The 21,743-nt window shown below is 36.8% G+C and overlaps 3 protein-coding genes across 3 annotated transcripts; all 3 read left to right on the plus strand.

Moving 5' to 3' along the window:
- The first annotated feature begins 9,719 nt into the window (after positions 1 to 9,719).
- Positions 9,720 to 11,324, plus strand: LOC132953751 (uncharacterized). Its single transcript, XM_061026105.1, has one exon. The coding sequence runs from the start codon at positions 9,720 to 9,722 to the stop codon at positions 11,322 to 11,324; it is 1,605 nt and encodes a 534-aa protein (XP_060882088.1).
- Positions 11,325 to 11,755: 431 nt separating this feature from the next.
- On the plus strand, positions 11,756 to 14,917 carry LOC132953752 (uncharacterized). Its single transcript, XM_061026106.1, has one exon. The coding sequence runs from the start codon at positions 11,756 to 11,758 to the stop codon at positions 14,915 to 14,917; it is 3,162 nt and encodes a 1,053-aa protein (XP_060882089.1).
- A 678-nt stretch (positions 14,918 to 15,595) lies between these two features.
- LOC132953753 (uncharacterized) lies at positions 15,596 to 16,255 on the plus strand. Its single transcript, XM_061026107.1, has one exon. It carries the CDS (start codon positions 15,596 to 15,598, stop codon positions 16,253 to 16,255), a length of 660 nt encoding a protein of 219 aa, XP_060882090.1.
- The last annotated feature ends 5,488 nt before the right edge of the window (positions 16,256 to 21,743 follow it).

Consider the following 21,743-nt stretch of genomic DNA (forward strand, 5'->3'; position numbering starts at 1 on the left):
AATACAAACGATTTGTATGTAAAAATAATTAAACAACAAAATAAAAATAATCATAAATAGAAACTTCTAAAAACATAGTAAATAAAAATAATTAAAAAACTTAATAAAAAATAAATAAAACAAAGTAAAACCATTAAAAATATTGTAAATACAATAGTAAATAGATAACTAGTAATCATGATATATTTTAAAACATGTATCTAAGCACAATCCTGGCTTATCGGGGCATTCGTCACAGGGCAGGACCCGTTTGGACCAATTTTTCTAAAACACAGCTCGTTTGGACCAATTTTGAAGACCCGTTTGGACTAAAAAATATTACTTTTATACAACTCGTTTTTATTTTTATTATTATTATTGTTTTTTTATATAATAAATAATAATATCAAGTATGTATGATTACTTCGTCTTAAAGATAAAAATATTAAAAAATAAATAGGTACATTAGGTAAAAATTATTAATTTTTTCAGTCGACTGAATTACGAAAATATATTTTTTACCTAACCTAACCTATATTGGTACATTTCTAAGTTTTTGAATGGAAGTAAACAATAAATTACAGGAATGTAAAATTTATTTACATACACATGAATTGTATATTATAATTCTATATAATTCTATATATAAAGAATTTAGGTGCATAACGAAATGTACCATCTCCAAAAACATGTGTGCTATCACTCAGCAGATTTAGATTTGCTTTGCAGGTGAATAAAATTAAATTTTTATCCGAAGAAATATGACAAAATTTTTCATCGTCAAATTTTGTAATATTGTCTCCTTCTGCCGAAAGTATATCAATTGTATCTTCTAACGTTTGTGGTAACGTCGGAAATAATTTTTTACGGGCACAATATAATGATTTACGCACTAACCTTAAATTAGAATATTCAATATCGGTATCAAATCCACTTTGACGTATTTCTTTTAAAATAATTTTGTTTGGTTTGGTATGCAGGTCTTCTGTCCCCTTTCTTTTTACAGCTGTTCTAATGATGTCCAATTTGATCGAATTATCTTTTAGAGGAGGATGCTTGTGAGGAAAATTTTTGGTTTCAATTATTTCATTTAACTTATCATTAACGATAATAGTCACGTTGCACGAACGATTTATACACCGAAAACGAATATTACTATTCATTAAAATATTACATTTACTGAGTTTAAAATTATCAATAGTTATACACGTATTACCTCGTTTTGTTTGGAAAACATTTTCGATTTGGATATCCATTTTAACTACACGAATATTAAGATTGCACTAACTAAAATTGAAAATACTAATACTAACCTAGTATGGTATGAGCTATAGGAACAGGGCCTCGATGTCACCACCACCACTGTGCATACGTAGAACATAGTGTTTTGAATTTTTGATAATAATGTATAAGTAACCACAATATTGCCAATTAGTATTATCGCACCGGCCGATAAGGCCGTTTTGTAAGAGATATCTATTATATATTTGTATATATATATATATATATATTTTTATATTGGTATTATACGTATGTATAATATAACTGTGGGTTTTTGGTCAGTTATCAATTATTAATAATTTTGTTCTGTACATAATCTACAAATTACAAATTAGTTTTCACAGTTTAACTGACGATGGCGATGGCCGATACGGCGTGTATGAACTTAACCAGTGTAAACTAAAAGCGCGCGCTTACGGCCTAAAAAAAATTGGCCCAAACGGGTTCACGGATTCTGGTCCAAACGGGTTGCATTTTTATTAGTGACCTAAACGTCCCTGGCCCAAACGTGCCTCGCCCTCATCACAATAGTATGTTGTTTCCACTCTTTTTTTGTTTTTTGTACAAATGACACACCTTTTCCTAATCGGCCTATTTTTTTATATTTCTGGGAACTGAAGAAATGACATGTAGTCCCTGTTTCTTTGTGGGTTGGAGTTAATATTTTTGGCCTATTTGGTTATAAATTAATTTATTGATCACTGAATCCCTGAAGTCTATCAATCTGACGTTACGTTTTCCAGGCTGCTTGTATAGTATATACGCATTATTCATAATTACATGAAACATATGTAACGCGACCTTTGCATAGCACCTTAGTGTTTTTCTTTCACAAGGATAGTAGCTCATGAGTTGGTCACTACGGTCTACACCACCCATAAATTCATTGTACTTTAGTACAGACTCCGGCTTTTCTGATATTTTACCACTTCTTGCCCGGTATTCATGTATAGCATCTCCAAACTCTGACGATATAATTATCACATCCCTTTTATCATGCCATTTCATAACACAAATCTCCTTACTGTTATATGCAGATGTCAACTCTCCTTTTTTTAGTTTCTTATTTATGACATCTGGTGGGTTTCCCTTTCTATTTCCACGAAGAGTCCCTGTAACGTATGTATTTTTGTCTAATAAATATTCTGTAAGATCAACGGAGTTATAAAAGTTGTCCATATAGACAGATTGTCCCACTCCACAATAATCGCTGAGCAAATATTTTACCACTTTGTCAACATGGCCTTTACCACTCACAATTGGATCATTTGATCCAAAATAAATCCTTGTCTTTAGGACAAGGCCATCCGGTTGAGTAAGCACATAACATTTTATGCCGAATTTATGTTTCTTATTTTGAATATATTGTCGAAAATAGAGACGTCCACGCCAAAGGAGCATAGATTCTTCTAAACTCAACTCTTTGGTAGGATAATATACTTGTTTCATTCGGTTATGAAATAGGTCAAATAATGGCGTAAATTTATATAGGGGGTCATCGAGTTTTGGGTCTCCAGTTGGAGGATTTTCGGCAAAGTGTAAACATCTTAGAATTAATAAAAATCTGTCTCTACTCATAGCATTTCTAAAAACATTAAAATTGTACAAATCATTTGTTTGCTAATAATAGGGGATAGTCGGAGCAGATATATGTCCGGTTAGAAATATTAACCACAAAAAATATTCCTACTGCTTCCTCGTTACATGACTTACCTACAGGCTCACCCTCCACAGTAATTCAGCCCCAAAATCAGCAAGTATGGACTCCTACATTTTTACGAGTAGGAGTCCATACTTGCTGATTTTGGGGCTGAATTACTGTGGAGGGTGAGCCTGTAGGTAAGTCATGTAACGAGGAAGCAGTAGGAATATTTTTTGGAGTATGGGTTGGTGATTGAAGAGGTACCTCGGTATCTTGTCCAACGATGTAGTCGTTATCGTCATCGTTATCTTCACTTTCATCTGAAAAGTTTTCTTCAAAGTCTGAATCTTGTAAAAGTCTCAACAATTCATCGTCATTCAAAGCATATGATATGATAAGTTTTGATGGTCCTGGTAAATTTTCATCAATTATAGACGAATCAATATCGTCAAATGGCAAACGTCTTTTTGTTGATTTTTAACTCATTCTAGGGAAAATAAATGTATAAACTACTAAGCAAAAAATAAAAAGGAAAATAAATTTATAAAATTACGAAGCACACTCTGTATAATGATTAGTACTTTTACGAAATAAAAAACAAACAAATATATGTACTGTAGGCAGCAGCTGAATTTATACTGAAATAGAAGAAATAATAATAAATAGTAACGATAAACGATAATTAATGTTTGACTAACCAAGAAATACGACATACAATTATAAACTTTATATTATTATTTCATTGGCTTATGTGAAAAACATAATTAGTGTAGCTCCACGTGGAACCAATTTCGAGTAATTTATAATAATATAATAATAATGTAAAATACAACAATGGTTTAATAATATAATAATATATATTATAATGAATATGGTTGGGTTACTTCATTATGAAAATCAACTATAAATATGAAAGAAATAATAGTTAAGGGTGTGACAAGATATAGAAACAGTTCAACACTTGGCTAATTTATTAACGATTACGGTTTATTAAGTTTAAAGAAACATTAGATCATCACATAACGACTTATAATAAATAGCTTTATAATTAACGGTAGTTTGGTGCGGGGGCACACACGTCGTACCCGGTGGATACGGCGAAACAGAAGGAGCAATAGTACTCACTGCTCGGAGACGTTCTGGAAGGGTCGTCCGACAGTGTTGCCGTGTTAGGCAAAAAAGTAGCTAACAATCGGCCTTCCTTACATACGGACCCGAGCCCGTCCCCGGGCTGTTACAATTTTTAAATGGGATAATTAGTTACAAAAAAAGTAACTGTGTGTAAACAAAAAAAATAAAATAAATACAATTAGTATAAATCACCAACGGTAGTGATAAGATAAAAAGGAATAATAAAAATTTTATACAATGTGAGTTAGGGTTTACCGAGCTCGTAATCGGTGTAACGGGCAGGTATCTTTTTTTGACAAGAGGGACGTCGATTTTGCTGTTCCTCGGCGTCGTCGGACTGTTGTTGCTCGTCGTCGTCGCGTACGATTCGCCAGGATCTCAATTGCGACACGTGGGCCGTAGTGGCGAATATTTCACGTCCACTAGACGCCAGTTCCGCGACGCGATAGGTGTCGTTCGGTAACACTTGCATAATTTGGAGTGGCTTCTCCCGATACTTCGCCTGTAACTTTGATGGTTGGCCGGCCGTGGGTTGCCTCAGCATAACCACCACTTCACCAACGTCGTATCGAACTCCGTCAAAGTGTCTTTTATCGTATCGGTTCTTCATCCCGATTTGTTCGCGTAAGATATTTTTTTGAACTTCGTTTTGAACTTGTTCGGGCGGACTGCATTCGTTTTTCGTGCGGCTCAACGATGATAAAGCGTCAGAGCGAAAACGTGGTAGGTATCCATGTAGCGCTTCGTACGGTGTTTTAGACGTGGTTTTACTCACATCGGTATTCAACAGACGTTCTACTTCCTTGACTCGCGTGTCCCAGCGTCGTTAGTCGATATACTAAGCAGCGGCAAAATGGTGCGGTTCGCCCTCTCGACCTGGCCGTTCGCCTGGGGGTGTCGAGTTGAGTTCAATGTGTGAGCGATCTCGCAGTCGCGACAAAATTGTTGAAAAGACCGTGAAGTGAAACACGTACCTCTGTCTGATATTATCCGGTCGGGAAACCCTCGGTCGTCGCAAAATTTCTTTAAAATGCGTATGACGCCAGCTGCGTCGGTGGTTTTGCACGGATACAGGTGCACATGTTTCGTTAGGTTATCTGCCAATACTAACAAGTATTTGTTGTTGTTCGTGGAGTTTTCAAAAGGTCCCCAAGTGGTCAATGTTGACAATTTGAAACAGGCGCTTGCCTGGTGGTATCGGGTGCAGCAGTCCCGGTCGTTTACCCGTCGGCCGTTTGTGTACGAGGCAGTCGAGGCGCATATTTATGTGTTGACGCACATATCTACGTAGACGCGAAAACCAATAGTCCGCGGTGATCCGAGCAATTGTCCGTTTGACGGAGAAGTGACCGCGGTAATCGTGAGCCTCAATCACGATACCTTTCCTCATCGACTTCGGTACGACGAGTAACGGGCGTCCCTTGTACAGTCGATACAGGACAGCTGATGACAGCTCAAAATTTTCGACCAGACTTGTTTCCTGTTTTGTCAAATTGTCCTTACATTCCAGGAGCGCGATTAATTAACGTGAGTTTACGTCCACTTGTTGCATATACCGGACACGTTCTTCTTTAGTCAAGGCGACGCATACCTCGAGCCGCTCTAACAACACCTTGTCCACGGACTCCACGTCGCATGTTTCGTTGTCAACTGCCCGGCTCAATGCATCGACGTGAGCCATTCTCGTACCAGGACGGTATTTAATCTCGAAGTCGTATTCATGTAAAACCTCGAACCAACAAGAAATTTGTGGTTTAATCGTTTTATGCAAGTTCAGGTACACCAGGGCTTGGTAGTCCGTAAGTAACGTGAATTTGATACCCAAGAGAAAAGGTCGTAGGCGATTCAGAGTCCAAATTATTACGAGTAACTCTAAACGTGACGAATGGTACTTCGATTCCGTGGTCATCGTTCTTTTGCTCACGGCGTAGACCATATGTTGCTGATTCACCCTGTAGTAATATTCCGGACAATGCGTGCTCACTGGCGTCGGTGTGAATTTGCGTAACGGCGGCTTTCGGGTCGTACATTCGTACGACAGGTTCGTCGCATAGGACTTCGCGTAATCTAACGAATGCAGATTCCTGTTCATTAGACCAAATAAACGGTACGTCTTTACCAGTCAGATGTGTAAGCGGGGCAGAAATCTCCGCGTAGCTCACGACGAAGCGTCTGAAATAGCCCGCCAGCCCCAGAAATCGGCGTACTTCATGTGCGTCGCGCGGGCGCGGGAATTCAGCAATTGCGTGCGCTTTTCGTTCCGGCTTGACCATTCTTTCCGAAATACGATGTTCCAGATAGTCTAGCTCGCGAGCGCCGAACATGCATTTTGCCGGTTTGAGCGTAAGATACGCGGCGCGTAAAGCACTTAGGACTCGGCGCAGGTCGATCATCATGCGGTCCCAGTTTTTCGCTGACAGTATAATGTCGTCCAGGTAGGTACCAACCACGCCTTCGCTTTTCAAGTCATTAAATACTATTCCCATTAATTTTTGAAACGTCCTGGGTGCGCCCTTCAGGCCGAAAGGCATGCGTTCGAACTTCGCTGTGGTCTCATCAGTAACGAACGCTATCTTCTCCTTGGCAGTGGGGGTGAGTGGTATTTGCAAAAATCCATTCGCGAGGTCGAGGGTCGTGAAGATCACACCGTGCGACAGAGCACTGAGTTGTGTATCGACATCGGGCATCGGGTATGGTTGATCCATGGTCTGTTGATTAAGTCGTCGATAATCGACACAGAGACGCTTTTCACCCGAAGACTTGTTCACATGGGCGTAACTAGGATTTAATAGCTACAGGGGCTAGAGTCCTATAAAACCCAAGTCCAAGATAATTTGTGGGGGGCTTTGCCCCCCACACCCCCCCCCCCTCTAAGCATCCCTAGCATTTAGTAATCACAAGATTCCTCTAAAATCAAAATTTAAAATAAACCATAGAATCAAAGTATAACCTAGTCAATAAAAACAAATTTACATTATAATTTATAACTGTATACGCCTATATTTTGATGAAAATAGTTTTAAAATATCATCATCGTTTTTTACATTAGATAGTTCTCTTTCTATATTAAGTATAGCCAGATCACTAAATCTGTTTTGGATCATAGTTGACCTAATGTATGACTTAATTCTCCTCATACAAGAAAAAGATCGCTCACACGTATCTGAGCTTATGGGTATAGCAAATGCAGTCTTTAATAATAAATAAACATTTGGATAAACTTCTTGTTATACAACTGATTTTAACAGTTGAGATTGTGTTTTTTCTTCAACATTCATACCGCTTATGGATTTGTCTGAATTTTGAGCATTTATCAAACACCTTTTTGCTACTTTTAGTTCACACTTTAATGCATCTTCATCTATATTAAATAAAGACTAGACCAAAAATCAAAAGAACTATGTTTAGGTCAAAGTATTATTTAAATGTAAAAATATAAAAAATACTCCACCGATTATGTGTCAAATTATTTTTATATTAGTTGGCTGCTATTTAATTACCTTATAATTATTAATAAAATAGGAACTTTTTTCATAATCAAGTTCTAAAAAGCTTTCAACTGACTGGGCTAATTCTAAGCTTTGTGTTGAAAATCTGGATTTTATATTGACTATTAAATTATCAAGTATAGGGAAAAATGCATGAACTTTCCAAAAATCAATTGAAGTAATTTCACTATTTTGTTGAAAGTTCTGATCAATAGCACTTGTTGTGGTGCTCACCACATAATCATTTAGTTGTGTTACCTCTCTTCTCTTTCTCTTGGACACTGAAAAAATTAAATAATAGTATTTATAATTGCATAACTTTTAAACTTTAGTTAAATTAGTGATACGGGGTAAACAATAACATACGTCTAGTAGGAATTTGCAAATCTATACAGTTTTCTATTGAAAAGTTTTCAATTTCTTCCCAAAGATCTGAAAAACTTTCTGAATTTCTGCTATCTTCAAATGTGTTAATTACTCTAATAACAGTATTAGCAGCTTTTCCTAATGTTTAATTTTTCATTTGTAATTTACAACTCAAAATTTGAATGATACTTAATACATAATTCATGATATGTAAATATACAACAAATTCTCCTTTCAACATCATGGCCAATATTCCTATAAAAATATATAATATACAATTTTTAACATAGGTATGTCATAATTTATAACCAGAAATCTAATATTTACCAATAGCTCGACTAACATCTCGATCATTATTTTCTTCTACCTCTTCTTGTAAAACATCTACAATTAATTTGAAGTTTTCAATAACAGCTTTACAATTTTTATGCCTACATACCCAACGTGTATCACTAATACTTGATAATGTTACAAGATTCATTTTTAGTTTGACTTGCATGTCTTGAAGTTTTTTATTCATAGTAGGCATAGAAAAATGTATATAAATTGCTTCTAAAGCATTGAAAACGTTTTTACTGTACTATAATCATAAAATATTTTAAATTTTATAATATATACATAAATAGATGATACCTACATATAATAGTACATACCTTCACATTTTTACACATATCAACCACCACTAAGTTTAGCCTGTGGGCCATACAATGAATACCGCACTAGGATGATACTTCTTAAAGGACCATGAAACAAAAAAAATGATTTTTTTTTATACCTTTATATAATATTAGAAATGAAAACTTAATTGTTCGTCTTTTCAAAAAAATTATCCAATCACTCCTTCTGTTGACGCCACAATCAACGTTTGCACCTGCACGCCGTGTCCACCACCAAAGGCCCGATAAGCTTATCTGTCGGCCGACCGGTCACGGCGGCAGTGACTCCGCGTACGCTTCTCCAGTACCGGTGTGGTTGCCCCAACGAGTGTGTCGCGGTCGGCTGCTCGTACGACCGTGATTCGTACGCATGTAATATTGTAATACGCATGCAACCGTCGTCAGTCCGACTTTTCGCCGCACGACTGAAATTCGCTCGGTTTATGCATTATCGCCCGTCCATCGTCGCAGTGCGAATGCATTACCTTTACCTAAGCGTTTTTTACGGCTCATCATTGTCGCCCGTCCGCGAAAGCGCAGCGCGAGCCAGCCGTTCAAATATTATATAATATTATCATTGGCACACACGCACATACACGTGATATCACTCCGTCGTCATAAACCAGCTGTTCCGCCGCGGTGCCATATCACCAGCGTCAGGTCGTACCGTGATATCGTAGTATCGTTATTATTGTTTACCTTATTATTATACATATTATTGAATTGTCTATATTTTATATGTGCTGTAATTATTACGGTGGATCGTCTGTGAACGCCTGAGTTAAGGGTACTAACATAGGTTAAGGCGTCATTTGTATTATTATAATTATTATCGAATATTATTTACGTATTATTATATATTTTATATCTTCATTCCTTTTTTTTTAATTATCTCATTGATATTCCTATAGTGTTGGTAACTTCCTGAGCAATAATAATTTGTCGGGCGTACCAGCCGCAACATTTGGTCCTTCGAACCGGATATCGAAAATACAGTCCACTTTAATTAATTTACTTAACCATTCGATAAAACAAGTGAATTTTAGTCATCATCTAGGTGTTCATAGCTGTTCTCGAGTCTATTTATTGTATTGTTGTATGGTAGCGTGCGTGGTGGCCATCTAGATACGTCATATTAACGTTGTCTTTTTTTTTACACGGTATTAATATTGTGCGATGGCGCCAACAGATCAACAAGATAAGGAACGGGTTGAGCGATCCTTACAGCGCGCTATTGTTAAACAAGATAAGCATGTTAATCAGATGTTAATCTTGTTCAACTTATCGAAGACAGTTGAGTCTGATCCGTCAATTAAACCTATGTTCGATGCACGTAAACGGGATTTGGAAACACTCATGTCAGATTTTCGCCTCGACCAGGAGGACGTTATGGATCAAATGGTAGAGCTAGGGCGGATTGAGGAGTTCATACGGGAACATAGTGTCATTGAAAATGTTGTCACCGATCAATACTATTCCATACAAGCCGTGGCGGGTGCGGTGGCCGGTTGTAAATTGGATACGGTAATCAGATCAGGTTCTCACATTAATTTACCAAAAATTGAGTTACCGCACTTTAATGGTGACATAATTAATTGGCGGTCTTATCGTGACACATTCACATCGCTTGTCCACGAAAATTCAGATCTTAACAGTGTTGAGCGATTTCATTATTTAATTGCTTCAGTCTCCGGAGCTGCGAGTACTGTGGTACGTTCGGTCCCTCTTACTGGTCCCAATTACGTAGTTGCCTGGAACGCACTGCATGATCGATTTGACAGTACGCGTCTTATACTTCATGCGCACTTGGACAAGTTATTCGGATTTTCTCCCATAAAAAATGAATCGTTACCTGATCTAAATAACTTTTTAGATGTATTCAAAGAGAACACAGCAGCGATCAACGCTTTAGGTGTGCATGATCTGTCCGGTTTTCTATTATTCTATATAGCGTCGCACGTCCTGGATAGTTCAACGAAGCGTCTCTTCGAGGCTGATCGGGGCACACATGATCTTCCCACTCTAAATGATTTATTAATATTCATACAATCTCGGTGCAAAATCCTACAAAATAGTTCGATGTCAGACGCCGAAAGAAAACCTGCAGCTTTCACGCGCCGAAAGCCTGTAATTTCAAGATCATCGTTACTGGCCTCAACCAAGGATCACGAGCCTCACTGCTATGCGTGCCAAGGGACACACTATATATACAAATGTGAGAAGTTTAAGGGACTAACTACATCAGCACGATTCCAGCTGGTAAAGTCCAATAACATGTGTTCAAATTGTCTCAGTGGTTCCCATGCGGTTTCCACATGTCCGTCGAAGTATTCGTGTCGAACCTGTTCCGGAAAACATCATTCGTTACTGCACTTCGAATCGCGAAAACGCCAGGCTGGCACTAATTCAATTAACAATGCACCTGCGGTTCCATCGTCGTCGGTAGCCCCCGTTGGTAATCTACCAAGCACCGATGACACGTCATTTGTTGGTACCGTTAGCAGCGGCAATTTGAGTGTTCTGGGCACAGCTGTTATTCGGATGTACAACCAACAGGGACAGTGGGTCCCAGTCCGTGCATTAATAGATTGTGGATCTCAAATATCTGCTATAACAACAAAGTGCGCAACACGACTTGGTCTCACTCGGTGCAACCGTAAAATCAACGTAGTCGGATTGTCACAGAGCCCCGTAGTCCAGGCAAAAGGTGTAGTTTTGTGCAGCATAGTGCCACACATGCGGTTAGATCGACAGCTAACTTGTGAACCCGTTCTATTGTAAAAGATTACTGGGTTGATGCCTTCGAAAGTGTTAGATTTATCCATACGAACTCAGTACATGGATCTGGAGCTCGCAGATCCGAATTTCGATCGTCCAGGGCAAATTGAATTCTTACTAGGCGCTGACGTGTACAACCACATTTTCACAGACGGTTATCATGTACGCCATACACCAGGATTGCCTTCCGCGTTCGAGACCACATTGGGCTGGATTATTGTTGGAGCCGCGGCAGCCTCAAGCACTTTGTCATCGCAAGTCTCACTGTCATTGACAACTGAACCGTCACTTAAACAATTGCTGAACCGGTTTTGAGAAGTTGAGGAGCCTGTGGTTTTACCTAATCCGTTTACAGAAGAACAGAAGTGCGAAGAGATTACTCAGTGTCGTTTCCGTTTAAAACCAATCCTTCCGTTCTTGGTGATTCCCGATCAATGGCACTATCAAGATTTTATAACTTGGAGCGTAAATTAACAGCCGATCCTATCATATACGAGGAATATAAATCTTTTATGAACGAGTATTTACAACTTGGCCACATGAAACTCGCGCAAACTCCAGGAAACTACATCATTCCACACCACGCAGTTGTCAAACGAACGAACGGAAAAATTAAACTAAGAGTCGTATTTGACGCGTCTGCCACTACATCCTCTGGAACATCATTAAACAATTTGTTATTTACCGGACCCAAATTGCAATGTGACATAGGAGATCTATTATTACGATGTCGCTTTCATGTATATATGCTCACAGCAGATATATGCAAAATGTATAGACAAATACAGGTGTCACCAGCGGAATGCTCTTACCAGCATATTTTGTGGCGCAACGATCCATCTGAATCAATACAAGAGTATGCCTTGTCGACAGTTACTTACGGAGTGTCTTCGTCTCCCTTTCAAGCCATCCGTGTATTGCATCAACTGGAACTGGACGAAGGTTCCAAATACCCAGCTGTACAAGGAGTGTTATCTAGTCAAACTTACGTCGATGACATTATAGCCGGAGCTGCCTCAGTCGAACAGATGGTGACGTTGCAGAAACAGCTCATCGGTTTGCTTGGTCAAGGTCAATTTGAGCTGAAAAAGTGGGCAAGTAACTGTCGACAAGCTCTGCAAAATATCCCAAAGGACGATCAAGTTGTGGAATTGTCATTCGACCCAAAGGATGATTGTTCAATAAAGATTCTGGGGTTACATTGGGACCCGGCAAATGATATATTCAGTTATCATAGTGATCCTTGCGTCTCTCGGCCTACGAAGCGTTCAGTGCTATCCGCGATAGCTAAGATCTATGACCCACTCGGAGCCTTATCACCCATCACCTTTTGGGCTAAGTGCTTCATGCAGATTTTATGGAAAAATGCTTATGAATGGGACCAACCGATCCCCGACGAACTAGCTTCTTCCTGGAATTCATTCTCTACGCAGTTACCTTCGGTCTCACAAGTTAAAATCAGGAGACATATTCCGATTGAACAGTGTACTGACGTTCAACTACTAGGTTTTTCCGATGCATCACAAAAAGGATACTCAGCTGTTGTTTACATGCGATTGTCGTATGCGTCAAAACCTGGCACAGTACATCTACTTACAGCAAGGTCGAAGGTGGCACCGTTAAAGAACAGTCGTCTGGACGAGTCACTTTCCATTCCAAGGTTGGAATTATGTGGGGCACTGCTATTAGCTCAAACACTGTATCGTGTACAAAAGGCATTATCGTCAATCACTCACATCTCCTCGATTCATGCATGGACCGACTCTACAGTGGTGTTGTCTTGGCTAACAACTCAGCAAGTTACATTTAAAGTATTCGTCACGAACAGGCTTAACAAGATAGGTGAACTTCTGCCCTCGATTCAGTGGCGATATGTACCATCCATGCAAAATCCAGCTGATTGTGTGTCCCGTGGCCTACTTCCTACCGACGCATTAGAACACAGTTTATACTGGGATGGTCCGTCTTTCGTACAACAGTCACCTGATACTTGGAAATCACCACAGTATGAAAAAATTCCCGTCGCTGAACTACCTGAACAGAAAACCGTGGCAGAGACTCTGCACGTTATGGTTACACCAACAACGAACGACGACTGGATTGAAAAATTCTCATCGTTGACTCGGCTAAAAAGTGTTGTTGCTTACATGAGACGTTTCATCGTCAAGGCTCATCACAAGTCACTCCAGCGAAAGCCCACACATCAATGTGACGAGCATCCACCCATGTGTACAGGATTCCTTCGATATGAAGAACTTCGTGATGCTTTACAGACGCTAGTCCAAATAACGCAGCGCATCCACTTTCCACAGTTACTCAAGCTTATTTCATCTTCGTCACCGTCAATTAAACCTCGTTCGATAGCTTGTCTCACCCCGTTCATTGACACATCTGGAATCATACGCGTGGGTGGACGATTGCGCCGTTCAACCGAACCGGAAGACTTCAAATATCCAGTGTTAATTCCAAAGTCAAGTGCTTTAACGCTACTATTGATCCAATATTATCATATAACGGGTATGCACGCTGGGCCTCAGCTTGTGGCATCCTTGTTGTCTTCTCAATTTTGGATTGTGTCAGGTCGATCAGTTATTCGTCACATTATTTTCAAATGTGTTACCTGTACACGACATCGAGCGTCAACCATCAAAACGTTAATGGGCGATCTTCCTTCCTCACGAGTATGTCCATCGAGACCCTTCTCTAATGTCGGTGTAGATTACGCAGGACCACTTTTGATCAAGGAAGGTAAACGTCGGAACGCCCGCTCTACAAAATGTTATGTGGCGATCTTCATCTGCATGGCCGTGAAAGCGGTGCACATCGAAGTGGTCTCTGATCTAACAACTTCGGCATTCCTGGCGGCATTAAAGCGTTTCATTGCTCGCCGAGGAATACCTTTGGAAATATACTCAGACTGTGGTACCAATTTTCAAGGTGCCGCATCTGAATTGCGTCGGTTGTGGTCAGATCCTGAAGCACAAAACAGTGTCTCAAATGCTGTGCCGTGTAGGTGGCATTTCAACCCACCGGCTGCTCCCCACTTCGGGGGATTGTGGGAGGCAGCTGTTAAATCCATGAAGACCCACCTGAAACGAGTAATTGGCACCCAACTGTTAACATTTGAGGAGATGTGCACCATAACTCAACGAATAGAAGCCATACTGAACTCACGACCAATTACACCCCTTTCGTCAGATCCGAATGATTTACGAGTGTTAACACCAGGTCACTTCCTCACAGGTGCACCTCTCGTCACGCTGCCTGACCACGATGTGACGCAGATTCCGATGAACCGTCTCAACCGATGGCAGCTGTTGGATCAATTTCACCAATCGTTGTGGAAACGTTGGTCTTCAGAATACTTGCGATCTTTGCAAGTCCGATCGAAATGGCACCACCCGCAACCTAATGTCACAGTTGGTGACCTTGTGCTAGTGCAGGCACCAAATTTGCCACCCACACTCTGGAAAATGGGACGGGTCGAAGCCGTACATCCCGGCGAAGATGAAGTTGTGAGGGTAGTAACGCTCCGTACCAGTGATGGCACCCTCAAAAGGCCCGTGGTCAAGTTAGCTCGTCTTCCAATCAATTAAAAAAAAAAAAAAATTCTTTGTTTATTCCTACGCAGCAAACGTCTTTCCTCTCCTGTAAACTGATATTTCGTGTATTTTTTGTATTTTGTATAATTTTTTTGTTTACTTTATTATATATTATGTTTTGTTCAAAAATTCATCTTCGTTTACGCTTCGAACACATTTTGGAAGATCCTTAGTCTTCCAAGGGGGGAGTATGTTGACGCCACAATCAACGTTTGCACCTGCACGCCGTGTCCACCACCAAAGGCCCGATAAGCTTATCTGTCGGCCGACCGGTCACGGCGGCGGTGACTCCGCGTCATTCCTTCTGTGTCAAATAGCGATCGTACGTATACGCGTGACGTCACTGGTGCGCACGGATTTGTGCCGCCGTATTATTGTACGCAGTAGATATTTATATGGTGCATTAAAATATACAAAATATAAGACTGAATTAATTTCTGTAACGATATAATATCATTATCATTTAATATTATTGACATTAAAAGTTATTTATATCGTATTACATGATTCCATTTTAATAACATGAATAACAAACTAGGATCTATAGGATATTATTAATTGTCATTTGTCATTCTTCAGTCGTCATTCGCAGTTGCTATTAGATATTATAATTAGAGGCTAGAGGGTCAATTTAAAGGCGATTTAGAAAGGCAAGCCTGTGAACAATTACTAATGGATATAACTAATAGAAGTAATTGTAAAATCGAGTTATTTTTAACAGATAGACATAAATGTATACGTGCATTTATCCGTACACAGCATCCAGATATTAAACATGAATTCGATATTTGGCATTTAAGTAAGAGTTTAATGAAAAGATTAAAACCACTCGAAAAGAAATATCCTGATACTTTTTTATGGAAATCGTCAATTAACAATCATATTTGGTGGTCAGCACAGACAAGTGTAGGAGATGAAGAAAAACTCATTGATAAATTTACATCTATATTAAAACACATATCAAATGAGCATGAGTGGGAAGATAATGGTGAAAAAAAGAGATGCGAGAATGAAAAATTAAATGAAAATGAAATACGAAATAAAATGTGGATAGACCCAGAAAGCGAATCATATTACGCTTTGAAAAAAATTATCATGACAAAAGACTTTTTAAAGGATTTGACACATGCTACTCATTTTGTACATACTGGTAGATTGGAGTCGTATCACAATTTACGATTAAAATATATGCCAAAACGTATATACTTAAAATACAAAGGTATGTATATGAGAAGTATCATTGCTATACTAGATCATAATAACAATGTAAATAAAAAGGAAGTCGGAGAGAAAATAGTATTTTCCAAACCAGCCAGTAGATATGTCATATAAAAAAAAATATGAATTAAATAAAACTGATGAGTGGCGCGAAAATATTATGAAAAAGTCCATGTTCATATGAAAGAAAATAATTCAACAATATCAGAAAAATTCAGTTTACCCGCGGTACCTAACAATATAGTTCTTCAACCAAAACCTAGTTACAACGATTTAATGAAAAAAAAATTCACAAGATTCTAAAAATATAAATTAATAGTTAAGCATTTTTAAATATTTTAATTGTTGAAATATAGTACACCATTTTAAATTTATAATATTCTGTCTATACTAAATGTAAACTGTAAAACTCAAATACTCATTGTAATAATGCATTAATATATTTCAATAAATGTTAACTTAATACTTAATATTTTTTTCGACATTTTAGGAGTAGTAGTTTTCATTTTAAATAAGTGTTTATAAAACGCCATGTAAAATACCGCGTGAAATAATACGGCGGCACAAATCTGTGCGCACCAGTGACGTCACGCGTATACGTACGATCGCTATTTGACACAGAAGGAGTGATCGGATAATTTTTTTGAAAAGACGAATAATTTAGTTTTCATTTCTAATATTATATAAAGGTATAAAAAAAAAAATCATTTTTTTTTTGTTTCATGGTCCTTTAAGTAATGTTTGCACACCTCCTCTACAACCAGACATCACACTGGCCCCATCATAGAGCAACGATAGGAATATTATCTAAGTTTAATTCTTTCAAGAAAGATAAAATAAAACTTAATAATGAAGCGGCAGTTTGGCTCTGTGATACATTTACAAAGCCCAGAAAACGTTCAAGAATTTCAAAATCTTTTGTGTATCTAATACAGATAGACATTTGCTCTTGCTTATGACACCTTTGAAAAATTACTTCATTATTTTTATACATTCTTTATTTATAAATAAATAGAAACATTGTATAGTCTGTATTAATATTTTAATTACCTTGCTTCATCACACATAATAGAAAAACATCCAGCATCCTTAACTTCAGACATTATCATACTTTGAACATTATTCGCACATAAGCTAATAAGTTCGTTTTGTATTAACGGACTAGTGTAATTTATTGAACAGTTAAATAATGTTTTAAACTCTGGATTGTGGTTGGAAAATAATTTACACATTTCAATAAAATTTCCTAAATACCAGTATTACAATTAAAACATTAAAAATCAAAAGGAAAAAGTCAGTTTTTAAAATTTATATGATAGATATTTGTATTAATTAGATAGGTACCTTGATTAGGTGAGTTTGTGTCTTCTTTGTGTCCACGAAACGCAATCCCTTGGCGAGCCAAAAACAGTGCAATGTTAATAAGTTTTTTTAAATAATTCCTATTATTTTCAACAAATTGTTGATGAGCAATTGATATTTGAGAACTAACACATCCAGCAACCACACTGACTGTTCTTGTAACCTGACATTCTAGAAATGCTGTTTAGTAGCAGCATGTGCTTTTAGTTTTGAAATGTTTGAATTTGCACCTCCCATCTAATTGATAAATAAAATTATTAAAAATATTTGTTAATTAAAAAATTAAAAGTTATTAGATACTAGATTCACTAGATTCACCATACACATCACTGCATCAGTTGACATTTATATGTTTGTTGTTTATATATAATATATTTTTAGAACTAAAATACAGCTGCATATTTAATTTGTTAACACCTTTTTCCAATTTGTAAAGCCAGTTTTTGTAAATACTTTATCAACATCACGGCAACCAAAATTTCGGCAGCAAAAACAAAATGCAGCATTTTTTTCTAAGCTGTACTCGAGCCAAGAGTATTCTTTTAAATATTTTGCACTAAAAGATCTGTTTTGTTTTCCAGCTACTGTCATAGGATAAACCTAAATATAATAGATAGTAATTAATAATTTGTAATAATAATACAACATAGGTAATTTCTGTATAGTTAGTAGTTACTGTATTATAATAATATTATATAGGTACCTACATTAAAGATAAATCTACATACAAAATAATAGGCTTTAAAGTTTTTGATTTGGGTATTTAAAAGAAATATTCTGTATAGGTAATGTAAAAATTAGTGAACTTAAAGTATTTTAATTAGGTATTAAATAGTTAACAAATACCTCTATTTTTATTTTATAATTACAAACATTATGGTCTTAATTAATAGAATATTGGTAAATTATTACAACTCACATCTAAAATCGGTTTTACAGGACCAGTTTCTTTGCTTCCCAAATCGCTCACATTATTACTATCTTTAATAATTTTTGAATTAATATTTAAAGGTTAGGTCTCACTTTCTGATTTTGTTGATTCAGCAACTTGTTTTTGATTATAACCAAGAACCTACAGTTCAATAATTAAAATTTAAAATAAAATTTAAACAGAAATATCAAATAATAATTATCCTATAACTAATAAATAGGTAATTACGTAAATCGTATTACCTCAATTGTTTGTATATCTGGTAAGACTTTCATTGATGATTGGTTTTTTGGTGCATCATTATTATTTTTCTTAGCACTACTTGCTTTTGATTTAAATATGTTGAACATTTTAATAAATAGGTAATGGGTAAATTCAATAAATTTAACATATACGCAAAAAAAAATAGTTGTTACTGAGACACTGTCTAGTACACTAATACCAGTAAATAGTAATACCTATTCGCAGTCTGCACAGACGCATATCGCATAGTGCTTGTAAATTGAGAATTGTTAGAAAATATTATATAATAGTACTATAATCACTAACCAGTAACTGCTGTACGATATAAGTATATAACTAATATGTCTATACAAAAATACGCTAATACGGGTAGATACCTATTTAAAGATAACAAAATATATAATAAGTGGGTTTTGGTCTTCGGGACATATAATACAATCCTGTAAATACTTTGTAGTTTGTGTAAAACTTTTAACTGATAAACAATCATAATAAGTCTCATACCCGCGTCGTACATTCAATAATTAATGTACCATATTTAGCCATATGTGAACAATACTTTACTCATTAGTATTTATTGACTCAATACAATACGTCAAAACAATTTCTTCCGCTATAACTATAGGTAACCAATTAATGTCCATGAATTTGACCCACCCACTTTCTATGATAAGACCCAAACCAATACCAAATTTAGCAAATAGTTAGCAAATAATAGCAAATTTACTATAGAAGTTAGCAAATCATTATTGAGGCAGTTATAAGCATTATTTATTTGGGTGGGCCAAGTTCAGGTAACCCACCCACTTTGTCCGATCGTCTCCAAACAAACGCCGGTAGTTAGCAAACAGTAAGCAAATAATAGCAAATCAATTTTTGAAGTTAGCAAATCAAAATTCTATTTTTGGCCGATTTTAGAAAAAAAATTCCAGCCCACCCACTTTGTCCGATCGTCTCCAAACAAACGCCGGTAGTTAGCAAACAGTTAGCAAATAATAGCAAATCAATTTTTGAAGTTAGCAAATCAAAATTTTATTTTTGGCCGATTTTAGAAAAAAAAATTCCAGCCCACCCACTTTGTCCGATCGTCTCCAAACAAACGCCGGTAGTTAGCAAACAGTTAGCAAATAATAGAAAATTATTAATTATTATTTTTGCATTACTCTTTTATATTATTTTTAGATTATGAATTACGATAATATCCATAATAAAACTCATATACTCATATACGATATTAGTTATTACTTATTAGGTGTAATTTTTAGTGTTTTATAAAATAGATACGTGTATGAGTTTGAGTATGAGTAAATGTGTTGTGTAATTTTACCACCTCAATCCAAACTAGTGGTGAAGTGCTGAAGTCCCCAACAAATATTATTTGTGTTCCATAATCCTGTATAATATTAATATCTTAGTCCGTTAATAGATTTACATTTGTCGTGTTCATCTTATTAGCAGTAACCACGATATGTGATGATACCAGAAGACATTAATCGTATGAAAAAAACACAGACTACAGAGTGTGATGCATACACGATGATTGAACACTGGTTGATCATGATCCGGTCGTAGTGTTAGTTTGGATTGAGGTGGTAAAATAACACAACACGTTTATTTGCTTTATGTCACTAATTAGTATATAATATTATTACAGCCAAATAATACACGGGCGTGAAGTTCGTGAAAGTGATGTAGGTATTAACTATACTATTTATAACATGGTCAAATCCCATATAATGTAGATATGAAAATATTTTTGTAACCCCCCACCCATAAAAAAGGCTTATGTACGCTACTCAAGCAGATTGAGAATATTTTAGAAGTTGTCATATCACCAAGGATACGAAAAATCATACTCATACACGTATCTATTTTATAAAACACTAAAAATTACACCTAATAAGTAATAACTAATATCGTATATGAGTATATGAGTTTTATTATGGATATTATAGTAATTCATAATCTAAAAATAATATAAAAGAGTCATGCAAAAATAATAATTAATAATTTGCTATTATTTCGCTAACTATTTGCTAACTACCGGCGTTTGTTTGGAGACGATCGGACAAAGTGGGTGGGCTGGAATTTTTTTTCAAAAATCGGCCAAAAATAGAATTTTGATTTGCTAACTTCAAAAATCGATTTTCTATTATTTGCTAACTGTTTGCTAACTACCAGCGTTTGTTTGGAGACGATCGGACAAAGCGGGTGGGCTGGAATTTTTTTTTCTAAAATCGGCCAAAAATAGAATTTTGATTTGCTAACTTCAAAAATTGATTTGCTATTATTTGCTAACTGTTTGCTAACTACCGGCGTTTGTTTGGAGACGATCGGACAAAGTGGGTGGGTTACCTGAACTTGGCCCACCCAAATAAATAATGCTTATAACTGCCTCAATAATGATTTGCTAACTTCTATAGTAAATTTGCTATTATTTGCTAACTATTTGCTAACTTTTGGTATTGGTTTGGGTCTTATCATAGAAAGTGGGTGGGTCAAATTCATGGACATAACCAATTACTTATAAATTTGTTTTTGGTACATCCACAATAAAACAATATCAATATGTATAAAATATTTATTAATTATGAGTATTATGACTATTATGAGTTATTTTAAACATTTTTTTTCTTATTTTTTCGGATTTGGGTTTTAGCTACAGGCTCAATTTGAGGCTAAAATGTAAAACCTTCTAGGGGGGCTAAATACAACTGCAGGGAGGCTAAGGCCCCCCTAGCCCCCCTAGTTACGCCGATGCTTGTTCACAAGGAGTACGGGACTAGCGTACGGGAATGACGAATCCGTTATTATACCAGCCGCTCTCCAGTCGCATAACATGTCAGCAATTATACGGCGATCGGTAGGGGACGTACGATACGGCTTACAACTTACCGGTGTACTGCCCGGTGTCTCGGAGATATCCATAGAGATAGCGTTCGTGCAGCCAAGCTCCATGATGTTTTTGGCGAAAACGTCGCGGTGTTCGTTAAGTAATCCAATCAGTGATTCTGGTTGGACATCGGTCACATCGGCACCGAACGCGACGTCGTCGGCGGTTATGGT

The sequence above is a fragment of the Metopolophium dirhodum genome, chromosome 1, assembly GCF_019925205.1.
Source record: "Metopolophium dirhodum isolate CAU chromosome 1, ASM1992520v1, whole genome shotgun sequence".
NCBI classification, from domain to species: Eukaryota; Metazoa; Arthropoda; class Insecta; order Hemiptera; family Aphididae; genus Metopolophium; species Metopolophium dirhodum.